Raw genomic sequence first — 23,913 nt, 5'->3', positions numbered from 1 at the left:
GGTATGGTGGACTCATATGGAACAACTTTGGGGTTTAAGGAGTTTGGATGCACAAGCAGTATTCCTGCTTAGTACAGGTGAAGGCGAGCAAAAGACTGCGAAGCGACCAACTGAGAGAGCGACAACAGTCGTAAGCATGCATTAAAATTAATTCACACCGAGTACAAGCATGAGTAGGATATAATCCACCATGAACATAAATATCGTGAAGGCTATGTTGATTTGATTCAACTACATGTGTGAACATGTGCCAAGTCGAGTCACTCAATTCATTCAAAGGAGGATACCATTGAGGGAGTGCTGGATTAGAGGGTGTCCGGATAGCCGGACTATAACCTTTGGTCGGACTCCTGGCTATGAAGATACAAGATTGAAGACTTCGTCCCGTGTCCGGATGGGACTTTCCTTGGCGTGGTAGGCAAGCTTGGCGATATGGATATGCAGATCTCCTCCCATTGTAACCGACTCTGTGTAACCCTAGCCCTCTCCGATGTCTATATAAACCGGAGGGTTTTAGTCTGTAGGACGAACAACAATCATACCATAGGCTAGCTTCTAGGGTTTAGCCTCTCTGATCTCGTGTTAGATCTACTCTTGTACTACCCATATCATCAATATTAATCAAGCAGGAGTAGGGTTTTACCTCCATCAAGAGGGCCCGAACCTGGGTAAAAACATCGTGTCCCTTGTCTCCTGTTACCATCCGCCTAGACGCACAGTTTGGGACCCCCTACCCGAGATCCGCCAGTTTTGACACCGACATTGGTGCTTTCATTGAGAGTTCCGCTGTGCCGTCGCCATCAGGAAGGATGCCTCGTCCCGTCTTTAAAGAGGGCGCTATTGCTAAAGGAGCTTTGGCTATCGGCCAAACTCTCCGGCTAGGCGGTTTTCTTACGACCGCCTATTTGGCCGCCGCGCCAACGATGACTTCTTGGGTCATCAAAAGCAATCTTCACGTCAACTCGGAACTCGCCGAGCCGTTAGATCCGATGGAGCTCTCTTACTTAAACGAGCTCTTGGATCGCATCGCCGCCCTGGGAGTTGCTATAGACTATGATCAGATTGGGCCTGAACCCGATCCGAGAGAGATTAACTCTCCCCAGGTCACCCACCATGTCGCAGTGGTGGAGGAACAATGTGGCAAGTCTTCATCTATCTTAAGGACTTGTTATGTCCGGATTCCCGATCCCTCCAAGTCGGATACCTGCGGAGGGGACGACGTCACTCAAGCCCTGAACCTAAAGTCAGGCAGCGGGCTAGATTCATTGGACAACATCCAAGAACCCAAGCTTCCGAGTTTGAAAACTCCTTGGCCCATGAGTCTCAGATTGGGCGAGGTTCCGGATTTAATTACACCCGCCCACCCAAATATAAGAGATCTATCCCAAATTTGGCAAGAGCCCGCAGAAACAGTACACCATTACTGGGCCAGATTCCTCCTGGTTATGAACAGGATAGAGGACTGCCGCGAGGAGGATGCAATTTCATTCTTCTACAATAATTGCACGGACAACGGAATCCTCAACGCCATAAGTCGCCATGAAATTACACGCTTCACCAACTTGGCATCCATAGTACGAAAGTACTGTGTGATGGAAAGCGGCTGGAAAACCGAAATAAAATTTTGGGACAATCCGGCCCTGAATACAACCCCAGTCCGAAATAAAAGGGTGCATTATCGCCAGGCACCTGGGTTAAACACCAAAAAGCAAAAACCCTTTATAGGGCATGGAACCGTACTGGAGGGATGTCTCAATGGATCCTGTAAAATTCATAGTACAGAGGGCGCCACACCAACTCATAGCCTTAGAGCATGTTGGATACTCCGGTAGGTGGCCAGAAGTGGCGAGGAGCTTCTAACTCCAGAATTTACAGAGTACCAGCCCAGGGATACCAGTACGGTATTAACAGTCTTCGAGACTTTCGCATTAAATAATATGCGGAAATGAACACTCCGCAGCCTTGCCGAAGTCTACCAAGTAGCAACAATAAACCCATGGAATGACACGGCTATTACCTTGAATGCCAGTGATGAACCTAAATTCCGAACAGCCCGAGCACCAGCCGCATTGGTCCTCGGTCCAATAGTGGACGGCTTTCACCTTACCAAGGTACTCATGGACGGTGGCAACGGATTGAACCTCATTTATGAGGAAACCCTTCGAAAAATGGAAATAGACTGGAGCCGCATTGAGCGAAGCAACACAAACTTTAGAGGAATAATCCCCAGTCGGCAAGCGTGTTGTACAGGAAAAATCACACTGGATGTGGTGTTCGGCACGCCGGATAATTACAGGTCCGAGGCGGTCACATTTCAAGTGGCCCCGTTCAGCAGCGGATACCACACTCTATTAGGGCGAGAGGCATTCACAATTTTTCAAGCTATACCCCATTACGGGTACATGAAACTCAAAATGCCCGGACCCAACGGAATCATCACCCTTGCTAGTGACCCGGACATAGCACTCCGTGCCGAAAATAAGACAGCCGCACTGGCCCTTGAGTCACTATCTGAAGCCCTAGCGGCCGAGGAACTGACTGCGTTGTGCTCCACAGTGAACATGGATGACGTGATACTCGATAAAAGATTCAAGTCCACCTCCTTTAAACCGGCGGATGAAATAGTCAAATTCCAAGTCCATCCAACGGACCCTACAAAAACGGCCTCCATAGGGGCGCAATTAAACCCTGATGTAGACGCCGCACTACGAGAATTCCTACGCGAAAATTGGGACATTTTTGCCTGGTACCCTTCAGACATGCCAGGAATCCCACGGAGGCTAGCCGAGCACAGCCTAAACATCCTAAAAGGATTCAAGCCTGTCAAGCAGGCTCTTCAGCGTTTCTTCGAACCTAAGAGACAAGCCATGGGAGAGGAGCTAGCCAAACTACTGGAGGCCAGATGCATCAGAGATATAAAACATCCGGACTGGCTAGCAAACCTGCTGATCGTACCAAAGAAGGATAAATCCTGGCACCTATGCATCGATTTCAAGGACCTCAACAAGGCTTGCCCAAAGGATCCCTTCCCCCTCCCCAGCATCGATCAAATTATCGACGCTACCGCAGGACACGATTCATTGTGTTTCCTCGACGCATACTTCGGCTACCATCAATTTTAGATGGCAGAGCCAGACCAGGCCATAACATCATTCATCACCCCATACGGCCCATTCTCCTTTAACACAATGGCCTTCGGGCTCAAAAACGCCGGCGCAACATATCAGCGCATGATTCAGACATGTCTGGCAAACCAGATCGGCAAAACAGTGGAAGCATACATAGATGATGTGGTCGTCAAAACCAAGCATGTCGAAACTCTAGTAGACGACTTGAGGCTCACATCCGATAACCTTCGAGCATATGACATCAAACTTAACCCGGAAAATGCATTTTCGGCGTACCAGCCGGAAAGCTCTTGGGATTCATTGTATCCGGTAGAGGAATTGAAGCAAACCCAGCCAAGATCCGAGCTCTGTCACAATAGGATATTCCAAAGGACCTCAAGCAAATACAAAATTTGACTGGATGCGTGGCGGCTCTAAGTCGCTTTATCTCCCGCTTGGGAGAAAAGGCATTACCCCTTTATCGCCTCCTCCGGCGCACCAAACACTTCGAGTGGACGGATGCTGCCACGGCCGGACTCGAAGAAATAAAAGCCATATTGGCAACAAACCCGGTCCTGGACGCGCCTAACATCGGCGAACCAATGCTATTATACATTGCGGCAACTTATCAAGTTGTAAGCGCAGTGCTCATCGTCGAACGAGAAACGGACGGACACAAATCCCCCCTTCAAAAACCAGTTTACTACGTGTCCACTGTCCTCACTCCATGCAAGTCACGGTACCCGCATTATCAAAAGATAGCGTACGCGGTGTTTATGGCATCCCGGAAGCTGCAACACTACTTTCAAGAGTGTTCGATAACAGTAGCATCCGAAGTACCTCTTAACGATATTATAAACAACCGCAACGCGACGGGCTGGATTGCCAAATGGGCCATTGAGCTCCTCCCGTTTGACATAATCTATAAGCCACGGCGAGCTATCAAGTCGCAAGTTTTGGCCGACTTCGTCGCCGAATGGACTGAAGCCGAACTCCCTAAAGAGTATGTCACATATTCCAACTGGATCATGCACTTCGACGGCTCCAAAATGTTAGCTGGTCTGGGGGCTGGCATCGTTCCGACGTCCCCAACAGGAGATACAGTTCAATACGTACTCCAGATAATGTATACGGACTCCAATAACGCAGTCGAATACGAGGCCCTTCTACATGGTCTCCGAATGGCAGTCTCCATGGGCATCCAACGCCTAGAGGTGCGTGGGGATTCGAACCTCGCGATATCCCAAATAAATGGAGACTTTAATGCCAAAGATCCTAAAATGGCAGCTTATCGCAACGCCATCCTAAAAATGTCAGCTCGGTTCGAGGGGCTCGAATTTCACCTTATAGCCCGGGAAAACAATCAGGCAGCAGACGTCTTGGCACGCATCGGCGCAAAGCGCAATGCAGTCCCCCCCAACATTTTCTTGGAGAGGCTATTCAAGCCATCCGTATTATGGGAAGGAGAGTCCGGAAATAACAGCCCGGACCCAACCACACTGTCCGACACCGAACATTCTGACACAACGGGAGGCTCTGCCAACGAAGTAACATCCTCAGCTCACGTAATAATGGCAGTCATTGCCCCGTGGACAGAACCATTCCTAGCCTACCTAACTAGGCAGGAACTTCCCGAGGACCAAAACGAGGCACGCTGCATAGTGCGGCGATCTAAAGCCTATAAAGTCCATGAAGGAGAGCTTTATAAGAAAAGCACCACCGGAGTCCTTCAAAGGTGTATCTCCGAAGAGGAAGGGCGGAATCTTCTGGCTGAAATTCATGCCGGACTCGGCGGGCACCACGCTGCAGCCCGGGCCCTTGTAAGCAAGGCCTTCCGTACATGATTTTATTGGCCGACGACCCGGGCAGATGCTCAGGACTTTGTCCAACGATGCGTCGGTTGCCAACTCTTTGCTAACCAAAGATATATGCCACCCACCGCCCTCCAAACTATACCCATCACCTGGCCCTTTGCGGTCTGGGGGCTTGACATGGTTGGACCCCTTAAAGGAGGAACCCACAAGCAAAAATACCTACTGGTCATGGTGGACAAATTCACCAAATGGATAGAGGCCAAGCCTGTTAAGACGACCGAATCCGGACCAGTGATAGACTTCATATCAGGGGTCGTACACCGTTACGGCGTCCTCCACAGCATCATCGCTGATAATGACACGAACTTTATGGCCGATGAGGTCAAACTCTGGTGCAAAAACATGGGCATCAAGCTCGACTACGCTTCAGTCTATCACCCACAAACCAACAGTCAAGTCGAGCGAGCAAATGGTCAAATCATGAGCGGCATCAAACCCAGATTAGTGCGGTCCCTCAAGGAATCTAACACGCACTGGGTAGAGGAGCTCGACTCTGTACTCTGGGGGCTGCGGACCACACCGAATCGCACCACCGGATTCACACCATTCTTTATGGTATATGGCGCAGAGGCAGTTCTTCCCTGCGACATAATTCATGACTCACCTCCCGTGCGCATGTACGAAGAAAGAGAAGCCGAACTCGATTGGCAGGACAATTTGGATGCCTTGGAGGAGGAGCGTGACGTGGCAAAAGCCCGTTCCGCATTCTATCAACAGCAGGCTCGAAGATATCAAAGCAGAGAAGTACGGGCCAAAACTTACACTGTTGGCGAGTTAGTCCTACGCCTGCCGGACAAGAAAAAGGACAAACTCAAGCCCAAATGGGAAGGTCCCTTCATAATTGACCAAGTCCTGACTGGTGGAGCATACTGTCTGCGAGATGCGTCGGATAACCGACTTGAGCCGATGGAACGCAGCCCGTCTCCGAAGATTCTACGCCTAGCTCCGGACTCTGTGTTCGTCTCCTTCCTCTATCTATTTTTTACACATTAGTTGTCTTATATTTCTCTTCTTCTCCCTCCTTTTCTCTTACAGCCTTTAAGGGCTCATCCGCGCCTTGTTCGCACACAATTGACGCGCTATCCGCGCTCATTATACCTGGGGGCTTCTCTAACAGAAGCTTGTTTATACGGGCCTCATGCCCAACACATGTGTCACACTTCCGCATGTACCTTTTATTCACCATTATACGCATCGATATGACTTAAGTTTTGGCCAAGATGGGTTGCCTGGCTCCTGTGCTTACCCCTACGTTCCCGATTATTTGGCTAGGCGGTAAAGGGAGCACCTCTGTGATTGTTACTGCTGGGTCAGCCGGATGTGTACCTCAGACTGGGCGAAGCCGAAAGCTAGCATTCTTAAGGGAATATTCGGTCGGTGAACTAAAAGATGATTTCTCACTTGTTTATTTATCCGCCCCTAGATGCTTTTCTGCTTTTTTCGCAGTCCGGACATGCACTTTAGGGCATGCCACCCCGGGAAAGGAACCCCTAACAGAATTATTCTCCCTGGAAGATGTTTCTTACTAACCATGTAATATAACATAACTAGTTGGGCACTTGTCTGTTCAAGCACTAATGACCCCTATGCCTGGTCTCCACGCATTCCCCGGTTCTTACATAACCGAGAGGGTATTCAGACACACTCTGGAGTATCGGGTCCCGAGGTTGAAGCGAAAAGGTCAGCCACGACAAACGATCTACAATCCGGCTAGAAGGCATTTTACATGTCATCTTAAATTACATAGTCAATTTGACTGCGTATATTCCTCTTCAATACCATCCAACAGGTTGTCTAGTTTACAGTCCTGTTGGGAATATTTGGCGGCTAACTCTACCTGGCCGTACACTAAACTCACAGGGATCTCCTTCCCATCGGGCCCCACAGGTCTGACCTCGGCCATGTGGTTTGGGTCAGCCTTCATGTACCGTGTCTTCACCATGGCCCAGGCCTCCCTGGCGCCTTGATGGCAGGCCGATATCTTCCATAATCGGAAGCGCCGACGTGCTCCCTTCAACTTCTCTACAAGCTCTCCAAGGTCTTCGGGCATGGAGACAGATGGCCACAAGGCCTGGGCGACGCCTTGCATTACCTGCCGAACTCGTTCGTGCAGTTGTGAGAGCCCAGGAAGAAGGTCACCCGTAGAACCGGGCATTTCCTCTGCAGGCCGACCTGTCAGCATACCTACAGACATAACTCTGTCAATCGACTTCCTCGCCGAACTCTTTTTCGAAGTTTGTTCAAGCACTTACTATAAATGCCGCGTCGAAGCTGTCGATTCTCCTTCACGGAGTCCGACATCTGAGCACGAACATCCTTTAGTTCCTCGCCCAGCTGGGTGTTGGCATCTTGGAGATTATTCTTCTCTTTCCTCACCCTCGTAAGCACGCTCTCGCCGGCCTTTAACCGGTGCAAGAGTTCTTGCTTGTCCGGATCCACTCCGGCGCCATCTACAATGTTATTGTCAGATTTCCACGCATGCCGCACTTCACAACATACTTATCTTTCGAAGCATATATTACCAGAGGGGGTCTCCTTGGCCTCCCCCGCCGCGGCTAGTGCGGCCTCAAGTTGGGCTTTGCACTCTTCCAGCTCCTGGGACAGTTGGGTATTCTTGTCTGTAAGATCCTGCATAACAAATGATCCTTAAATCAGTTATTCTAACTGTTTCAAGTCTCGGGGGATACTGACATATATAACCATCAAATTTTCTCACCCGTATGTCTTTTACATACTGCTTTGTGGCTCTGGCTAGACCATTTTGAGCGGCACGGAGGTACGCATCTCCCATATTGAAGGCATCCAATGCCTCTTGGGAAAAGCAAGCGTCACGAAGAACTGTCCGGCGACGCCTATGGTTCATGACACTCTCCACCCCAGAATTGGTGGCAGACAGCCCGTCCACATCCTCTGTCGGAGAAGCGTCCGGTGCGCGCCTCGTGTTTGCCCCCGCTTCCGGACCCGGCCTTGAAGCCTGGCCGGTGGAGGCGCGATTGGCAACCTCTCCGGATATAGTCCGGCGAGTGCTCTTCTTCCTAAAGAGAGCATGAGTGTTAGTATGCCTTGGGGGAATAAAACCTGGGAATAAAATGGCGTGCCATACCGTTGCACCGGCGTCTCAATCCGGACCGCACTTCTTTTCAGCATGCTGGGCCTTGCTGCCCCTTGTTGGCTAGCCACCGCAGGCTCGGCCCTCCGCCTCAAGGACTTCCCATGCAAAAACACCATTGGTATACTGTGATAAAAAATAAGCACGGATGGATCATCTTAAAAGTACTGGGACTTCGGTCTCAGTTACTCGTGAGGCTGGAAGTAGTCCGTGATAATTGGCCATAATGGCCACTAAGGTGTTGTCCTTGCTCAATTGATGAAACACCCCATCGATCAGCTCCACAGATAAGTCCGGGTCCTCTTGGGAGTCCGGGTCCTCGGGTTGTGTAGGAGGGCTATTTATCTCCTTTACAGCCTGGCGTAGCTCCTGCGTTGAAATTGCTAGACTGAATACTTAACTATGGGAATATGAGACGGATGGCGAGTGAAAGTGTCCGCTTACCCAGCTTGGAGGATTGTACATAGAAAATCCGCCCCGTGGGTTGACGCGGAGGAATTCTTCCTCTTCTCCCTTGTACAAAACGAACAAGATCTTTATTAGAGCGGCAGCCGATTCCGGCCCCTTACGGCCGCACCGGGTGGCGTCGTCCTCCCTGTTGAAATCCCACATGGGGTGGCCTCTATACTGAAGCGGCTGCACCCCCCGCATAATGCATGTGGCCATGACCTCGATCATGGTCAGTCCGGAATGAGCTAACAACCTTATCCGGCTCATCAGATAAAGGACATCCTTGTCATTTTCCTTCTGAGGGCTCCGTGGACGCCAGATTAGGTGCTTCTTCAAAGGAGCATTATCGAACTCAGGGAGGCCGATCCGAACAGGGTCCGGCAGGGGGACATCTTCTATATAAAACCATTCTGAAGGCCAGTCTTCGGACGCCTTCTTTGGGGTTCCGGATAGATATCCGGTCCCGGTGATGCGCCATAGTTCGGCTCCACCCACTTGATATATCGACCCCTCTTGAGAACGGGGCACAAGGCAGAACAACTTCTTCCACGGCGCGAAATGAGCCTCGATGCCCAAAAACAGCTCACGAAGGGCTATGAAGCCCGCAATATGCAATACAGAGGCAGGCGTAAGGTTGTGCAACTGGAGGCCGTAGAACTCCAGGAGCCCCCGGAGAACCGGATGAATTGGAAATCCGAGCCCTCTTATCAAATAAGGGACAAGGCATACCCGCTCTCCTTTGGAGGGACTGGGGACGCTCTCCGCTTGCTCTCCACCATTATAGGTGGCAAGCCCGGCTCAAACCGGGACCATGTAGGCTGGGGGGAGAAACACCTTGGCTTGGAGCGCCACTAGCTTGCTGTGCGGGACGGAGCATCTCTCCCAATCTATGGGCTGAGGGCTGGGAAGGCGAGAAGAGGAGCTGCGTCGACTGGCCATGATGGAATGGATCTTTGTTGAATGCGCTCCGATGAATGCTCGCGGAGGGACGATGGTGTGATTTTGATATAAATCCCCGTCTCTTTTATGGGCGGCTCATTTGCACAGCTAGGGGGTAAATGAAAAAACACCCTGGCTTTTCACATTCGTTTGACACGTGGAAGATGGCCATTATTGGGCACAGAAGCCAAGGAGCACAACATTCACCAGCAGTCGGACACTATTCAACAGGTATATGGAATTTGGAGAAGAACCCGCCTTGCAATGCCGAAGACAAATCTGCGCGCCGGACTCATCGTCATTGAAGCCTGGTTCGGGGGCTACTGAGGGAGTCCCGGATTAGGGGGTGTCCGGATAGCCGGACTATAACCTTTGGCCGGACTCCTGGACTATGAAGATACAAGATTAAAGACTTCGTCCCGTGTCCGGATGGGACTTTCCTTGGCGTGGAAGGCAAGCTTGGCGATACGGATATGTAGATCTCCTCCCATTGTAACCGACTCTGTGTAACCCTAGCCCTCTCCGGTGTCTATATAAACCGGAGGGTTTTAGTCCATAGGACGAACAACAATCATACCATAGGCTAGCTTCTAGGGTTTAGCCTCTCTGATCTCGTGGTAGATCTACTCTTGTACTACCCATATCATCAATATTAATCAAGAAGGAGTAGGGTTTTACCTCCATTGAGAGGGCCCGAACCTGGGTAGAAAACATCGTGCCCCTTGTCTCCTGTTACCATCCGTCTAGATGCACAGTTCGGGACGCCCTACCCGAGATCCGCCGGTTTTGACACCGACAACCATCCCATCATATATCACATCATAATCATTCTAATAGCATGTTGGCACGCAAGGTAAACCATTATAACTCATAGCTAATCAAGCATGGCACTAGTAACTATAATCTCTAAATGTCATTGCAAATATGTTTACTTCATAATAGCTGACTCAGGAACGATGAACTCATCATATCTACAAAAACAAGAGAGGTCGAGTTCATACCAGCTTTTCTCATCCCAATAAGTCCATCATATATCGTCATTATTGCATTTCACTCGCACGACCGAACGATGTGTATAATAATAAGATTGTACGTGCATTGTACTAAGCTAGAATCTGCAAGCGTTCAACTCAAGAGAGAAGACAAGTAATATGGGCTCTAAATTAAATAAACAATCATGCATATAAGAGCCACTAAGCATTTTCAATATGGTCTTCTTGACCCCCAAAGGAAAGAAAAGAAAATAAAACTATTTACACGGGAAAGCTCCCAACAAGTAAGAAGAAGAAATAGAAATCATTTTGGGTTTTCATTTTAATTCTACTACAAGCAAGGGAATTAAACTAACTAATTTTTTTGGTTTTTCTTAAGGTTTATCAAACACACAAAAAGAAAACTAGAAAAAGAAATTTAAACTAGCATGGATAATACAATGAAAGAGTATGAGCACCGACGACTAGTGTGTGAACATGAATGTAAAGTCGGTGAGAAATACGTACTCCCCCAAGCTTAGGCTTTTGGCCTAAGTTGGTTTAATACCAAGGACCGCCTGGCTGATATCCATAAGTGAAACTCGGGTAGTACTGAGATGCAGAGGCTACCGCCTCCTGAGCAGCAGCGTGTTGGTGAGCTGCCTCCATTCCCCTCTCATATTCAGTTGCTTCTTACCTGGTGACAACATATCTTCCTTTTGCCTGATAATCAAAAAGGTAGGGAGCAGGAAGAGTAACAGGGACGACGTTGCATCTGTCATAGATTAGTCTGTAATGGAGGAGTTGTTCATTCCTCTCAAGAAAATGATGATCAAACATAGCTTCTTTATCCAACTAAACAAGAGGTACAATCATATCCCCCTCTCGTGGAGCTATATTAAGAAAATTAGCCACACGGGTTGCATGAATTCCTCCAAAGAAATCTCCCTTTCTACTATTATTCTGCAACCTACGTGCAACTATTGCCCCTAAGTTATAACCTTTATAACCTAACACAGCACTCTTGAGGACACAAAGATCAGGTGCACTCATGTGACATACCTCGTCCTTACCGTTAATGCATCTACCAATAAAGAGAGCAAAGTAATGTATAACAGGAAAATGAATGCTCCCTATGGTAGCTTGTGCTACGTCCCTAGATTCTCCCACAGTAATATTAGAAAAAAAATCTCTAAATTCAGATTTGGGAGGATCATTAATATTACCCCACTGCGGGAGTTTGCAAGCAGTTGTGAAATCCTCTAAATCCATGGTATACGACGTATCATAAATATCAAACATGACACTAGGAGAATTACGCGCAAAAATATATTCGAACCTCCGAACAAAGGAATCGGTCAATTGATAATATTGAGGACACTTATCTTGTAAGAAGTCCTCCAGCTCGGCATTACGCACATACGCGTCAAATTCTTCCTTGAAGCCTGCTTCAGCCATAAAATCATCGGATGTCCACTCACAAGCCCGTACATTTGCGTCCCTTGGCAATTTAATATCTTGTTCACGTATAGCAATCCTTGGCCCTTTCTTTGCCAAGGAACCTCCTTGGTACATTCTTCTAAGCATATTTCTTTTTCTGAAAATTTCTGAAATTTTAGTAACTTCAAAATAAAAGTGAACAAGACTAAACAAGATTGATAGCAACTACTCCTACAAGTGCCTAGATCCCATATCTTGCATTGGAATTGCTTGGGACCTCAAAAATTTAACATGCAAGCTCAAAAATATGGTCACCTAAGTAGCAAAAATTTGCAATGAATAAAGCACTAGAACAAACACTAATTGGACCAATGGAGGAGTCACATACCAAGCAACAATCTCCCAAAGCAGTTTTGTGAATGGAGCTTTGAGCTAAGAGATCGAAAATTGCAGCAAAACGAGCTAGAACTCGTGCTTGAGCTGGATGGGGATTTTTCTGGGTAGAAGATGAAGTGTGTGGGTGCTGGCATAAGTGGAGGGGAGCCACCAGGGGGCCACGAGATAGGGGGGCGCGCCCTACAGGGGGGCGCACCCTCATCTCTCGTGGCCTGGTGCTTGCCCCTCCTGCAGTGTTTTCAGTGCCCAAAATCCTCAAATATTCCAGAAAAAATCATACTAAATTTGTAGGGCATTTGGAGCACTTTTATTTTCGGACTATTTTTTTAATGCACGGATAATTCAGGAAACAGACGGATACTTTTTTTTCTTTATTTATTGTAAATAACAGAAAGTAAAAAGATGGTACATAAGGTTGTGCCTTCTAGTTTCATTCATCTCGTGATCATCAAAATGAACTCGCTAACAAGGTTGATCAAGTCTTGTTAACAAACTCATTCCGAATAACATGGAACCGGAGAAATTTCGAATAACACTAAGTTACCTCAACGGGGATATGAAAATCCCCAACAATAAGAATATCATATTTTTTCTTGACAGTAGGAAGAGGAAATTCAAAACCTCCAAAAATGATAGTTGGAACTTTTTCAATAGAATTGATGCTATGAACTTGAGATTGTTTCCTCGGAAAGTGTACCATATGCTCATTGCCATTAACATGAAAAGTGACATTGCCTTTGTTGCAATCAATAACAGCCCCTGCAGTATTAATAAAAGGTCTACCAAGGATAATAGACATACTATCGTCCTCGGGAATATCAAGAATAACAAAGTCCGTTAAGATAGTGACATTTGCAACCACAACAGGCACATCCTCACAAATACCGACAGGTATAGCAGTTGATTTATCTGCCATTTGCAAAGATATTTCAGTAGGTGTCAACTTATTCAATTCAAGTCTACGATATAAAGAGAGAGGCATAACGCTAACACCGGCTCCAAGATCACATAAAGCAGTTCTAACATAATTTCTTTTAATGGAGCATGGTATAGTTGGCACACCCGGATCTCCAAGTTTCTTTGGTATTCCACCATTAAAAGTGTAATTAGCAAGCATGGTGGAAATTTCAGCTTCCGGTATCTTTCTTTTATTTGTAATGATATCCTTCATGTACTTAGCATAAGGATTTACTTTAAGCATATCAATTAAGCGCATACGTAAGAAAATAGGTCTAATCATTTCAGCAAAGCGCTCAAAATCCTCATCATCCTTTGACTTGGATGGTTTAGGAGGAAAGGGCATGGGTTTCTGAACCCATGGTTCTCTTTCTTTCCCGTGCTTCCTAGCAACAAAGTCTCTCTTATAATAACGTTGATTCTTTGATTGTGGGTTATCAAGATCAACACCAGGTTCAATCTCTACATCATTGTTTTTGCTAGGTTGCGCATCAACATGAACATTATCATTAACATTATCACTAGGTTCATGTTCATCACCTAATTTTGTTTCAACATCAGAGATAGAAATATCATTGGGATTCTCGGGTGTGTCTAAAGTAGGTTCACAAGAAGCATGCAACGTTCTATCATTTTTCTTTTCCTCTTCTTAGAAGAACTAGGTGCCTCTAAATTATTTCTCTGAGAATCTTGCTCGATTCTCTTAGGGTGGCCTTCAGGATACAAAGGTTCCTGAGTCATTCTACTAGTTCTAGTAGCCACTCTAACGGCAAAGTCATTTTTATTATTCAATTCATCAAGCAAATCATTTTGAGCTTTGAGTACTTGCTCAGCTTGAGTAGAAACCATAGAAGCATATTTGCTAACGCGGTGAAGTTCATCTTTAACTCTAGCCAGATTATCACCTACGCGTCCTATCTCGAAAGCGTTATTCTTTAACTCTCTACCAACATAAGCATTAAAACTTTCTTGTCTAGCCATAAAGTCATCAAAATCATCTAAGGATGGGCTATGAAATTTAGTAGATGGTATCTCAACTTTATCATATCTATAGAGAGAATTTACCTTTACTACCTGTGTCGGGTTATCAAGACAATGTGGTTCTTTAGGCGGTAAATTAAGACCATGTATTTCTTCAATAGGTGGTAAATTCTTAACATCTTCAGCTTTAATACATTTTTCTTTCATTGATTTCTTTGCCTCTTGCATATCTTCAGGACTGAGAAATAAAACACCTCTCTTCTTCAGAGTGGGTTTAGGAATAGGCTCAGGAGTTGGCTCAATTGGTTCAGGAATTACTTCAGGAACTGGCTCAGGAAGAGTCCAATTATTTTCATTAGTCAACATATTATTCAATAATATTTCAGCTTCGTCGTCTGTTCTTTCCGTGAAAACACAACCAGCACAACTATCCAAGTAGTCCTTGGAAGCATCGGTTAGTCCATTATAAAAGATATCAAGTATTTCATTTTTCTTAAGAGGATGATCAGGCAAAGCATTAAGTAACCGGAGAAGCCTCCCCCAAGCTTGTGGGAGACTCTCTTCTTTGATTTGCACAAAATTATATTTTTGCCACAAGGCAGCTTGTTTCTTATGAGCATGGAAATATTTAGCAGAGAAGTAATAAATCATATCCTGGGGACTACGCACACAACCAGGAGCAAGAGAATTATACCAAGTCTTAGCATCACCCTTTAATGAGAACAGAAATATCTTATGTATAAATAGCGAGACTTCTCATCATGAGTGAACAAGATGGCTATATCATTCAACTTGGTAAGATGTGCCACAACAGTTTCACATTCAAGGCCATAAAAAGGATCAGATTCAACTAAAGTAATAATATCAGGATCAACAAAGAATTCATAATCCTTATCAGTAACACAGATAGGTGAAGTAGCAAAAACAGGATCGGGTTTCATTCTAGCATTAAGAGACTGCTGCTTCCATTTAGCTAATAATTTTTTAAGATCATTTCTATCATTGCAAGCAAGAATTTCCATAGCAGCTGCTTCATTCATAACATAACCCTTAGGAACAACAGGTAATACATAATCATTGGGGGAACGTTCGTCATCACTATCATCAATAATAGGTTCTTCAATAGTTTCATTCCCCCTAACTCTAGCAAGTTGTTCATCTAGAAATTCACTTAATGGCAAAGTAGTATCACACACAGAAGTAGTTTCATCATGCATAGCAGACGTGGCATCATCAATAACATGCGACATATCAGAATTCATAGCAGTAGCAGGTTTAGGTGTCGCAAGCCTACTAATAACGAAAGGAGAATCTACCGCAGAGCTAGATGGAAGCTCCTTACCTCCCCTCGTAGTTGAGGGCAAAATCTTGGTCTTAGCGTCTTTCAAGTTCTTCATAGTGATCAACAGATATAAATCCCAAGTGACTCAGAGAATAGAGCTATGCTCCCCGGCAACGGCGCCAGAAATTAGTCTTGATAACCCACAAGTGTAGGGGATCGCAACAGCTTTCGAGGGTGAAGTACAACCCAAATTTATAGATTCGACACAAGGGGAGCCAAAGAATATTCTTGAGTATTAGCTGTTGAGTTGTCAATTCAACCACACCTGGATAACTTAGTATCTGCAGCAAAGTGTTTAGTATCAAAGTAGTATGAAATAATGGTAATAGTAGCAAAAGTAAAGATAAATGTTTTTGGGTTTTTGTAGCAGTTGTAACAGTAGCAACGGAAAAGTAAATAAGCGGAGAACAATATATGAAAAGCTCGTAGGGAATGGATCAGTGATGGATAATTATGCCGGATGCGATTCCTCATGCAATAGTTATAACATAGGGTGATATAGAACTAGCTCCAATTCATCAATGTAATGTAGGCATGTATTTCGTAAATAGTCATACGTGCTTATGGAAAAGAACTTGTATGACGTCTTTTGTCCCACCCTCCCGTGGCAGCGGGGTCCTAGCGGAAACTAAGGGATATTAAGGCCTCCTTTTAATAGAGAACCATACCAAAGCATTAACACGTAGTGAATACATGAACTCCTCAAACTACGGTCATCACCGAGAAGTATCCTGATTATTGTCACTTCGGGGTTTTCGGATCATAACACATAAGGGGTGACTATAGACTTGCAAGATAGGATCAGGAACACACATATATTCATGAAAACATAATTGGTTCAGATCTCAAATCATGGCACTCGGGCCCTAGTGACAAGCATTAAGCATAGCAATGTCATAGCAACATCAATCTCAAAACATAGTGGATACTAGGGATGAAACCCTAACAAAACTAACTTGCTTACATGGTAAATCTCATCCAACCTATCACTGTCCAGCAAGCCTATGATGGAATTACTCACGCATGGCGGTGAGCATCATGAAATTGGTGATGGAGGATGGTTGATGATGACGACGGCGACGAATCCCCCTCTCCGGAGCCCCGAACGGACTCCAGATCAGCCCTCCCGAGAGAGATTAGGGCTTGGCGGCGGCTCCGTGTCGTAAAACATGATGAAACTTTCTCTCTGATTTTTTTTCTCCCCGAGACGGAATATATGGAGTTGGAGTTGACGTCGGTGGAGGTCCAGGGGGCCCACGAGATAGGAGGTCGCGCCCTAGGGGGGGCCTGTCTCGTGGACAGGCTGTGGGCCCCCTGGCATTAATTCTTTCGCCAAAAATTCTTATTAATTCCAAAAAGTGCCTTCGTGGATTTCCAGGACATTCCGAGAACTTTTCTTTTCTACACATAAAACAACATCATGGTAGTTCTGCTGAAAACAACATCAGTCCGGGTTAGTTTCATTCAAATCATGCAAGTTAGAGTCCAAAACAAGGGCAAAAGTGTTTGGAAAATTAGATACGTTGGAGACGTATCAAGTATTGATGTGTCCAAGATGCCACAAACAACACACCAATCCGGGAGCCTTTCCTACTAAACTAGGAAAAAATGGTACTTGCAATATTTCTCCATTGAGACATGGTTCTTGAGAGGCTTTCTGGCGTCAATCAAAACCCTGTCCCAATAGAAATTCCCAAAAAAATTGCTGGAGAATGTTTCACCAGCCTCAAACTCTCCCACCATCGATGCAAGTGACTCCACCATCGAGCTATACCCATATCACAAATCATGAATCTGAATCCAAATCTTGCACTTAGAGCTCGATTGTAGACGGCTCGGAGAAGCCATCGTACGGGGATAGAATCACGTACCGGGCTACCACAAAATTGCCATGGACTTCCCTCCATAACTCTATCCCAATCTCCCAAACAAGAAAACTGTGATGTGAATAGGTTGTCTCCTAATGATGTGGACTTCACTTCACAAGAAAGTCTTGTGCAATTCTTATGTTATTAAAAATACAAAATTAATTATATTCTTTATCCATATGGAGTTTGATGGTGGCCAGCCAATGGGCCACCTCCGCCGCCAATAGCTCTTCCTTCTCAAACACAACATTGCAAGATTGTCTTCAAACTAACCAAACTACTTCATCATCTATACTAGACCATGACTGTAGGGGAAGACGATCTAGACACCGTCCTCAAAACACACTAGACAACCGTCTGAAGATGATTTCACAGGTGTTATTCAACCGGTTTAGCTGGCATGTCACTAATAGATTGTGTGGTTAAGTCACGTAATTTTTCATTTGTACCCACCATTTGTGGTGTTTTCTTTTTCTTTTTGTCGTTTTAGTTGATACTATGGATGTTTCACACCTATTTATTTCCTTTTAATAAAAATGGATGTGTACATCATGATGATGCAAAGGCCAGTGTCTTTCCCCCTTTTGAAAAGAAAATCCAGGGTGTCACACGATGTATACTCCACAATGCCTTCAATCCTCACAATAGCCGCACCAAGGCCAGGTAGTGGGCCTGAGTCGGCCCGAATATGCTGCGGGTAAGAGTCAGGACAAGGGGGTGAGAAAAATCTCGCTGCTGCCGTGGGGCAAGCGAGGAGGTAACCCTAACATGATGAGGGAAAACTGATCGGACCAAATAAACGTTATATTCTCTATATTGTTTTCTGGGCCTAGGTTTTGCTGGTTAATGTTGTGCTGACCATTTTCCTTGCTTCCATGTTAACACTAGGATCTTGCATTACTGACATGTGTTCGGCCGGAGGATTGATGATCTGGGATTAAACAAATCCATGAGTTTGGAGCAAAATGAATGTTGGCTTTGTGTGATGCTTGTTTTGGTCTGTTTTATGATATTTGCAGATAAATTCATAGGCTTTTAAAGAAACAAAACTTATGGGGATTTGCTTTTACCTTTTTTCTATATGGAATCGTTTGAAATTCCTATGCATTTTCATATGTCCAACATACGCTCATATACACGTGCATACGCTCACCCATATGAACGCACACACACACACCCTACCCCTATGAACACCTCGAAAGTCCGAGCCGGCATATCATCTTGAAATTTACGAATTTACCGTAGGCACCTGGTCGTCGACGGGAATGTCTCCTCCCACTGAATGTGCATCGCCGGAAATCCTGAAATAAATCCAGGAACAAATGTGAACACCAGGATTTGAACCCTGGTGGGCAGGTGATACCACTTTCCCTCTAACCATCCAACCACATGTTGGTTCGCTACTAAACCATTGTTCAACGGTGGAAGATCAATGATTTTTTACTCGTAACATGGCATGATACCTTACTAAGGCACTGCCTTTTTTCTTTCTCTTTCTGTTTTCCCCCTGAATTTATGGGTTATAAAAAAGAACTAAACTAACAATATCTTATGAATGAAAAAAGCATGAGGATATGAGATGTGCAATGCAAACACGCATTTCCAATCACCAAACAACTTGTTTTCTAAAAAAGTTTATCAAGCAACTTGGTGGGCACGTACGTGACCCTCCTCCCCTCGTTGCGCCAACAATGTGGTTCCCCTCCGACTCCGTCCACCTCCTAGCCCCCACCCATCCACCGGATCATCCTCTCGCCCCTGACCCAACACTTGCCTCAACCTCATCCAGTCACAAGGGCTCCACTCCAAAACCTAAATCCACAATCACCATCGCGATGTCACCACCACAAGAACCAAATGCCTCGACTGCCGCATTCCGGAGATGGGTGGGGGGGGGGCATCATCGTTCCGGCGTCCCCGCGGTGGTGTGCTGGCAAGTCTTGGAGATCTACTTAGATCCGTGCCAGCCCTGCCCTCTAGCGGATGCGACTGTCATCCCCTGGGCTCTATTGGACAGATCTGGTGGCTGGACGTGTTTTTGAGGGAAATCCTTGTCTGACACGGCGGCCACTCCAAAGGCAACTTCTTCTGGCACAATTCTCCTTCCTTGAGGCATTGGAGCAGATTCTCCCCCTCGCATCCCCCTCGTGCACAGGTGAAAGCCTACCCTCACTACTGAAATCTGGCACTTTGCCATCTGCCAAGGCAGATGGCAAAGGCATGGTCGGCGGATGGCAAAGGCTGCAAACAGTTTGTCTGAAACCCTGCCGGTAAAGGCTTCTTTGCCATCTGCTGGCTGATGGCAAAGCCTCTTAACGGGGTTAGCCCCGTTAGAAGGCTAACGGCATACTTTGCCATCTGCCAGCAGATGGCAAAGGCTGCAGGCTGTTTGCCGTCTGCCAGCAGATGGCAAAGGCTGAATGCTTTACCATCTACTGTCAAATGGCAAAGAGCCCAAATAGGCCAGCCCAAGTGTTACATGTAGATGACACGTGGCCTCTTTGCCATCTGCCAGCTGATGGCAAAGCTCTTTGCCATCTGCCAGCAGATGGCAAAGTGACTATATTGCCCCATTTAATTTCGTTGATTGGGTGGCCACTTCTTGATCGGCTCGATGCCCTTCACCGGTCGACGACGAGCCAACGCAGCGAGTCGTGGGCTCGTGGGTCATGGCAGACCCAGGATGGCAGCGACCACATCCGCTCCGCTGTCCCCTTCCTGCGCAGCTGCTCAACGCCCTACTTCTCGACGTCCCAATCCGGCTGCCTGGCTTCCCAACTGCTGCTTCTCACCGCGCTTCACCACCTCAAGGAGTCAAGGTATAGGCTCTCTCTGCTTTTAATTTATACTGATCGATGCATAGCCTAGTAGACAAAATTGGGGGAAGCCCAGATCCTAGGTCAGTACGACAGTACATAGTCTCTGCTTTTTATTTGTACACAGCTCACTGCTCACCGTAGTTCTCCTCGGCTAGAACAAGCAGCAGATGCATCACTGAACAAATTTTAGTTTATACTGGTAAATTCGTCCGGTAGATAGTACTCAGTACATACTCTGTACATTTTATCTGTAGTGTTAAATGTTGTTTATGAATTCAGTTTGTACTGATAAACTTGCAGTCTTTGCCTTCTGTTTGTACTGTTAAATTTTGTTTTATATATTCAGTTTTTACTGATAAACTTTCACAGTACAGTCTTTTTCTTTTGTTATATTGATAAATGTTCTTCTATATATTCAGTTTTTACTGATGTACATTCTTTTCCTTTCTTTATACTAATAAATGTTGTTTACTTATTTTTTCTGCAAATAGCTTATGTTTCTTTCTTTCTTTTTGCAGTAGTAGGCTACTAGCACAATGTCATCAGTAGGATCAGGGGTTTCTTCTGCTGCCGCAACCGGAAGAACACGAAAAGATCCAGCCTGGGAGCATGCTTTACCAATTATTGATGAATTCAGAACCAAGAACAGAGTTGGATGCAGATACTGCTTGAACTTTTTCAATGGTGGCATTACCAGATTTAAGAAGCACTTGGCTGGAATAAAAAAGGATTATGTATGTTGCCGACAGGTTCCTGATCATGTTAAAGAGCAGATGCTTACATTGATAGCTGACAATGAGAAAAAGAAGGATAAATCACTAAAGAAAATGTTGGAGTTGCAAGAGGAGGTTAGAGAGATGTATGGTCAGAGTGGGAATGAGGATTCAGATTGCGCAATCGTTGATTATCTTGCTACTACAGCAAGTGGAAGCTCTCAAGTTCCTAAGAAGCCTCAGACCAAGGGTCCAATGGATAAGTATCGAGCACGGCCAGGATTAGGAAAGCAAACTACAGTGAATGCACATTACAAGGTCAAAGAAGCAAAGATAACTTATGATTATATCTGTGACTTCTTTATTGAGGGTGCCCTTGCTCATAATATTGCTAGTCTTACATCATTTGCTCGAACAGTAGAAGCAATGGTTGTACTTTTGGTTATTAGGCGATGGTCTAATGGATCATGGAGTACGAATATTTAAATATATGATATTACTAGCTCTTGGTTGTACTTTTGAAGTCTGAACTTATTTATGAAATGATGAAGTAGAATGCCTATGAAACAAATCTGTTTGTGTTTGGTGTTTAATAATAGTATTTGTTTGCATGGTTACATGCTTGAATATTGTCCAGATGGACCAATTTTTTGTGTAGATGCTTATATAAAAGACAATTATTCGATTCAATTGTTGTATTGTTTGTCAACGGTTTGGAAATATACATAACAATCTCAAATTTGCAAGTGTTTTGCAGATCAGTATGGGTACTTTTTAAGAACATAATTAGCCAGTTTTGAAAATAAACAAAAAAATACATTAATAAACTACACCTTCTGAAAGATGAAAAATTTGTGGAGATTAATTCAGCATAAAGTTTTATAAGTGAAACTTGAAAGAGAAGCCAAAGTAAGTCTGAAGTTTATGCAGTTAATACTTTTCAGGATCCTTTATATCAACTATAAGCTGGAGAGCTCTGCTAATAACAGGCCAATTAGTCCTTGATTCCTGCACAACATGATAGTATATTATAGAAACTGATGCGAGAGGAACTGGAATAAATATAACAAGATAGAACACCATTGTGGAGCCGCTTAAGGATCTGAAACAAGAAGAAAACCAAGTTGAGAGTAGCTACTTTGACTAACCTGCCTTTTAACAAGGCCAGCTTTTTCCAGATTGTATAACAAGGGCATGTGCTCAAAGCCATAACTGTGCAGTATTTCCCGCCTAGAAAAAGCAGAAACATGAATCAAGACTATAACATACATTTAGTATGTTGCAAATTTGTAAAGTGAAAATATACATGGAGTTTTAACACAAAGTATCATGAAATCTCACAAATACAGTGATTTATAAAGAAATATAAGAATACCTCAAGTAGTGAAAATTCTTCTTGGGTAACCCAGCATTTGTAAGGGAAAATAACACTAGAAGGCGAAGTACAGTTTCAATAGGCTCTTGCTTCTGTATAATCTCCTCAATGTACTCGTAACACCTGGGCATGGTTAGCTTAGTTTAGTATTTCAACACAGATCAGAGGAAACTAATCGACAGCAGCTTGATATCCTAAAAGCCAAAAACAAGGGAGTGGATTGCACAAAATATTTTGGGGGAAACTTTCTATATGCCACTGGCAAATATTGAATCTTCTATCAGACCTATATTATTTTGGCATTAGACATGAAAAAACTTACTGTTTCATACCAGTATGGCAATTGGTAGGCTAAAACGGTACCCATTAGCATTTTTCCGTTTTGTACCCTTCACATGCAAATAAATCAGGAAATGACAGCATACAGTCATCTAAGTTACTAGACCGACAGACACATGGAACCACAGCAAAGCAACAAGCTAAGGTTGAGCCCAACAAAGCACGAGAAATCCATGTAGAAAATGAACGAAGAACTTCCACCCTTTAGAAGGCAAGAAAGGATAGTTCACGCCTCCGAAAAGGCTCCCACCTCCATTCCCCTCCCCACCACCACATGACTAAACAGGTCTAACCCTATGACGTGTGCATCCCAGCACACAATAGCTCATTGCTTCCTTTCTTCAGATGTTGCAGCTTGCAGATTGGTTCGTTGCTTCCTTTCTTCAGATTACTTAGACCTGACCATCACGCCAAGGGTAGGGGATCACCAAGTTTGAATCCTTGCTCTCTTCTACTATTTCAGTGGAGTTCACCAGCTGAGCCCAGGCAGCCGCCCAGGCTTGACGAGCCATGGTTCCGCCAATGAACCTGGCCTCTTTCTCTTCTCGTCCGCTCGCTGCTGCCACCGAGAGCAACGGAGCTTCTCGCGCCCTCCAACATGTCGTCGCCCAAGGGCTGCCCTAGATGCCTAGTGGTGGTCAGTGACGGGTGTATCTTGGCAAGGGTGCAGCAGCGGCAGGTGGCTCCACCGGAGGTGGTGTGCGTTGTACCCTCCCCCCTCCCCCTCCCTTGGCCCACCCAAAGTGTCAGCATGGGGGTCAGGACTGTGCACAGCTGGTGATGCGGTCAGCGGTGTCCCTCATACAGCTCCCCACTCTCCACTGTGGGCTAGGTGTGACCGCCCACACGCATTCCAAATCGCAATCTTTAGGCCGTGATCCATAGGGACTAGATCGATGGGAAAGATTGCCGCAGCATGACCAAGTCTCGCAAGCAACTTGGACGCTTGCCGAGAAGATCGGCAGGGAGGCCAGGACTCACGGTCGACAAGGGCCACAGTGGCCGTGAGCACCGCGAGCGGGATGGGCGCAGCAAACATGCGACAAGGATACCTGAATCTGAATTGTCGATGGCCCCGTGGCGGGGAGGGCCGCGGGAAGGGGGCGGCGCCATGGCCTGGCTCGGTGGAGGGGCGGGCTGTGGTGGTGGGGAGGGCCGCGGGAGACGCCGCGGTGGCCGGGAGGGCCGCTGGGAGGGGGCGGCGTCGCGGCCTGGAACGATGGAGGGACGGGC

The 23,913-nt window shown here is 45.8% G+C and overlaps 1 protein-coding gene and 1 pseudogene across 1 annotated transcript; one reads left to right on the top strand and one right to left on the bottom strand.

Annotated features, from left to right (window-relative positions):
- Nucleotides 1-21,452, top strand: part of LOC119292927 — an 87,353-nt pseudogene extending 65,901 nt beyond the window's left edge.
- A 289-nt stretch (nt 21,453-21,741) lies between these two features.
- LOC119291932 (vacuolar protein-sorting-associated protein 33 homolog) lies at nt 21,742-23,440 on the bottom strand. Its single transcript, XM_037570745.1, has 3 exons — nt 22,342-23,440; nt 22,115-22,196; nt 21,742-21,974 (listed from the first exon to the last, which is right to left on the bottom strand). The coding sequence occupies exons 1-3, from the start codon at nt 22,470-22,472 to the stop codon at nt 21,897-21,899; spliced, it is 291 nt and encodes a 96-aa protein (XP_037426642.1). The 5' UTR covers nt 22,473-23,440; the 3' UTR covers nt 21,742-21,896.
- Between the last annotated feature and the right edge of the window lie 473 nt (nt 23,441-23,913).

The sequence above is a fragment of the Triticum dicoccoides genome, chromosome 4B (assembly GCF_002162155.2).
Source record: "Triticum dicoccoides isolate Atlit2015 ecotype Zavitan chromosome 4B, WEW_v2.0, whole genome shotgun sequence".
Lineage (NCBI taxonomy): Eukaryota > Viridiplantae > Streptophyta > Magnoliopsida > Poales > Poaceae > Triticum > Triticum dicoccoides.
This window is presented reverse-complemented; position numbering and strand designations above follow the sequence as displayed.

Excerpts from the sequence above, each read along its gene's own strand:
- LOC119291932 (XM_037570745.1), bottom strand. The coding sequence starts at position 22,472 with ATGCCCAGGTGTTACGAGTACATTGAGGAGATTATACAGAAGCAAGAG. Across the intron at positions 22,197-22,341 it reads AAGAATTTTCACTACTTGAG|GCGGGAAATACTGCACAGTT; the intron begins GTATTCTTATAT and ends TGCTTTTTCTAG. Across the intron at positions 21,975-22,114 it reads CTGGCCTTGTTAAAAGGCAG|GAATCAAGGACTAATTGGCC; the intron begins GTTAGTCAAAGT and ends CATGTTGTGCAG.